General features: G+C 34.7%; 1 protein-coding gene across 1 annotated transcript; it reads right to left on the reverse strand.

Annotated features, from left to right (window-relative positions):
• Nucleotides 1–1524: 1524 nt before the first annotated feature.
• LOC118755771 (RRP12-like protein) lies at nucleotides 1525–2096 on the reverse strand. The gene is made up of 2 exons (XM_036490594.1): nucleotides 2017–2096; nucleotides 1525–1949 (listed from the first exon to the last, which is right to left on the reverse strand). Exons 1-2 carry the CDS (start codon nucleotides 2082–2084, stop codon nucleotides 1844–1846), a joined length of 174 nt encoding a protein of 57 aa, XP_036346487.1. The 5' UTR covers nucleotides 2085–2096; the 3' UTR covers nucleotides 1525–1843.
• Nucleotides 2097–4735: the final 2639 nt, after the last annotated feature.

Here is a 4735-nt window from a genome sequence, read left to right on the forward strand (position 1 = left end):
ACTTCTTGACATACTTGTTCACATTTCTCGGGATTTTTGTTATTCTTCATTATTTTTATTATTAGTAGTGATTTATAGGTTTAGGACTTACTGTGGGTGCTTTAAGATTCATTTTGTAAATATGTATATATAAAAACGATTGTGATATTTTATTTTGAATTATGAATTTTATTCGCAAAATTTTTTTATGTTTACTAGTTTTAACCTTCGAAAGACACACTGGGGTGTAAGACACCCCACACAATGTTTACTGGGTTGTGGTTTGTTTACTTCTAATATGTGGAAATATACCGTTACCTGTATTTTAGCAACTCCATTTTCACCATTCGAATTCATACAATAAGCCGTCAGTTGGTGGTGCGTTCTCATTTTACATGAATCAAAATAAGTAATTGGGTGTAATTTACCCCAGTGTGTAGTTCGAGTTTTTTTTTACATATATAGCTTAGTTTGGTCAAAGGTTATTTTATTTATTTTTTTAAATTCAGCTTCTTCAAGTAGTGATTTTATTTTATAGTAATAATGGCAATGTGCTCTGGAAACCGGCCGCTGAAAGAGAGGCTCCTGCCTTCGGATTCAAATACAATAAATATTATCAATGCAGGACATTCGAGCTTCACCTAACCTAAGGCTTCCAACAACTGCTCGATGTGAGTTTTGCGACAGAAAATGGAGCGAAAGACGTCTAAGGCCTGCGCAAGCTACTACTTACATATGGGTGAGGAACATAGGGCTATGATTTGCTGCCAGTGCGCAGAAGGAGGTTAAATTAAATTTATGAATTTATAATTTTCTTACAATTTGAAGTTTTTAGATAAGCTAAGTTTGCTCATTATATTTTATGAATAAGCTGTTTTTATAATCTTTTATTATTTTATTTTTAGTCTAAGCTCTTTCCAGATATCTGATTTAGTTTTTCAAAGTTTTTTTTTCTTGGAGTGCAAAGCCTATTTTTGATAAACTTTTTCGTTATGTCAATAAAAGCTAACCATGCAATTGTATGATCTTGTACCTTTGAAAAATTCAATAAGACATTTAATTTTAAATTTATTTTATCTAAATATTTCCAGCGCAATATATGCAAAAAAGCTTAAGCTGTGTGTTTTAAAAGCAACCTTTCCATTGGGGTGCAATTTACCCCAGTGTGTCGTTCACGTCAAATGAAAAAGGTGTGTCCTCCGAAGGTTAAGAAAATTTGTTTTTTTGTTGTTGCATTCTTTTATTGCATGCTTTAAAACATTTTTAATTTAAGTTATAATGGTGAAGATAGGCCTCCTGGGGAACCCAACACCTTTAAAAATCGGTAACGCGCCTATATGCATACCTCGAAGGTGGTGTGGAAAGTGCGTTCAAAAATTATTACAATTGTGTATTTATTTATTGAATTAAATTTATAATAAATTAATATTTAATTTCTTATATTCTTAATATGTAGTGCGAAAGTATCCACTCTACGATGTATACAATAAGAATTTGTATTATAATTTTAAACGTATTCTTTTATTGCATGCCCATGTACCCAAAACGTATGAAAAATTTTGTTGATTGGGTGCTAAAACCCAAAGCCTCAGAATGTAAGCTTTTAAACTCAGGTGAACTGACTAAAGTATTTTTAACTTACATAAATTATATGAGCTAACTAAAAAATAAAATCATTTAGCGTAGAAGGAAGAAAATATTTATCTGCTTTTAAAGTTTAAATTGTTTAAATAGTGATTTTTAGCTTTATTTTATGCAATCTTTTGATTTATAACTCTCAGTCGTAACTATAGCTTACTTCATATATAATCTTTTATGTACACATACATACATAGTTTGAGTTTGTTGCATTAGTTTTATTAGCTTATTGTTTGTTAGGCTTAGCGACTCTTTGTTTAACGCCTCTCAGCGCACCTTTCCGTGCTCCATTTACGATATTCTTAAATGCGTCTGCATGTTTTGCTCGTTTTCTGTCAAAAATTTGTATATTTTTGTTAAATAAGTAACGTTTAGTATAATTACCATCGAATAACTTACCTTTTGTTTAGCGTATTTCGACTTAGTGGTATGTACGCGAAGGGATCGAGCTTGCCCTTCTTCTTCATAATGCCTTTAGGTTTCTTAGTTGTATACTCGCTGCCGGCGTATGCTGAAGCCGCTGTAGATTTGCCAGATTTGGCCGACTTCGTAGAGTCGCGCGATTTTTTATTACAAATTTTCGCCTGCGGCGCTTTTTTAAAAAATCCAATACTTCCATATATCTTGAAAATTTTCACCTGCGGCCCTTTTTTTATCAATTCTTCCATATATAGTGAAAATATCCAATAAAAAAGCTATATCATATATGTACATATCCACTTTATTATTTACGTTTTCGTTGATTCCCTTTTCAGTAATTTTTTTTTACGCATTTATTGTGATGTGTGGCAGCACCGCAATTTCAGTTCACTCGATGTACAAAGGAAAATGCAATTCGAATTCAGCGGCCATTGTGTAAGGACGGTGAATAAAGGCTTAGATTTTGTGTGAAAGACAAATTTGTAATTGGAACAGAAATTGTTAGCTAAAGTTGTGTAAATTGTAAAAAAATTACAGGATTTGAAGGATCGAAGCCGGAGTGCAGTTTTTTTACGCAGAAGTCGAATTTGGAGTGGCTTTTTTGGTAAGTTTCTTTTTGTACTGTTGGGTGCCTCGTGGTTGTGCGTGCGGCTGTGAGACAAAATGGAGGACGCTTCAGCGCCCGATGGCTCTGAGGCAATTTCTTCTGACTCTAACTTGCCTGCAAATTGGTTTGCAGAGGGGCAGAGTTGGAAGAGTGTTAAGCGTAGAAGAAGTAGAAGAAGGAATATCAAAGGTATTAATGATGGTTTATTAGAATCAGGTACGGACGAAGATTGCAATAAGCAAGCAAAAGTGCTTAATGGAAAACCGAAAAAGACGAACAAAATTAAGGATCAGCAAATACCGATGCAAGGTTTAGTGGTTAAAAAAGGTTTTTTCGACAACATGGACGAAAGTACAGTTGCACATACGGTTCGTAATATGACAAATTCTCAAAGTGAGATCACAGACACACTTTGCAACTTGGACAAGTGTACAGTTACGCAAAGCGTTAGCAACGTGACAAATTCGCAAAGCGAGAGTACAAATGCAGTGGGTTACACTAATGGGCAAGGCGATAGCAGCAAGAGTAATAACGATGAGGCAAAGTCAAGGATGGTGAGTTTAAATACTTTTACATACTCAAGCAGCTACAAGGGTGACTTTTGTGTGTTGTTCGACACGTCTAAGAGCCCCTTATGTGAAAATGATAGGATGAGAAATGGAATTTTTTTATGGAACAAAATTAAAAATTTCAAAGTTGAAGGTATTAAGACTATAAAAGCGGTAGGGAGATCTCTGTTTAAAATATATTTCTACACGCATGAAGATGCTAACAAAAGTTTAAGCAATCATTTGCTGGCAGTGAATCTCATTAGGAGCTTCATTCCTAAAAGCATGATTGAAACAGTGGGAGTGATTACGCAAATACCGACAGACTTCTCTGAAGTTGAGATAAAGAATAATATAGCATCTGATTGTAAAATTACCAGTGTGACCAGAATAATGCGCAGGGACCCAAATTCCAGAGACAATTTAATACCGACTCTGACAGTGAAAATAGGGTTTGAAGGGAACGAGATTCCTAATGAGATTAAAATTTTGTATATAAACTTTAAAGTCAAGCACTTTGTACCCAGGGTAAAGCAGTGTTACAATTGCGGACGCTTGGGGCATACCAGAATGGGGTGTAGAGGCAGGAACAGATGCATTATGTGTGGTAAGGAGGAAGGTTGCGGAAGTCAGTGTGAGGTAAAAGCCAATAATTGCATTCTTTGCGGAAATGTGGGGCATACTTCGGTGAATAACAGTGTTTGTCAAGTATGGAAAAGGGAAAAACAACTTCTGGAAATAATGACGATAAAGAAAATTTCAAAAAGAGAGGCTATAGATTCATACAAAGAGGTCATTGACCAAAATAATCGTTTTGCACTGCTGGATGATGATCAGGAGAATTTTCCTACCATTTCTGGGGCGCAAAATAACCGTGTAAATAATGATATGGTGGTTAACAGGAGAATAACCTCCTTTAGTTACGCGCATACGGCTAAAAGAAATGAGAGGAAAGATAAACCTGAGGTAGTGAAGGAAAAACAAGATAAGGTGGCTAAAAAGACGGTTTTTTATAGTCCAAGCTGGGCAAAAGTTTCGGAAGTAGAAAGGTTAGTGGCGTTATTGACTAAGAAGTTTGAAATTGATGAAAGTGAACCAATTTTGAGAAAGATAGGAGATACTTTGAAAGAGGTTAATGGGGTTTACGTTACAAGTTCAAACACTAATAATGAGCTAGATAAAAATTCTACAATATAATGTACAAAGCCTAAAGGCGAACAAAAACAATTTAGACTTTTTCATAAATAGGAACGATATAAGTATTGTAGGGTTGCAAGAAATTTTTTCCCATGATGAAAAGGTGGAAAATCACAAACTAATGGGTTTTAATTTGATTAAAAAAAACAAGAGCGGATGGATATGCAGGAGTTGCAATAGGTTTTAAAAAAGGGATTGGCTTTAAGAAAATAAAGTATAGGTCGCAATATGATATTTTGATTGCGAGAACGACAAGCTTGGTGACTAATCTAGTCATCTGTTCGGTGTATTTTCCACCCAACATCAACAGCAAGATATTTGAAGCAGTGGTTAGTCGATTGTTGCT

This window comes from Rhagoletis pomonella, unplaced genomic scaffold (genome assembly GCF_013731165.1).
Source record: "Rhagoletis pomonella isolate Grant_MI unplaced genomic scaffold, Rhpom_1.0 Rhpom_scaffold_07316, whole genome shotgun sequence".
Taxonomy (NCBI): domain Eukaryota; kingdom Metazoa; phylum Arthropoda; class Insecta; order Diptera; family Tephritidae; genus Rhagoletis; species Rhagoletis pomonella.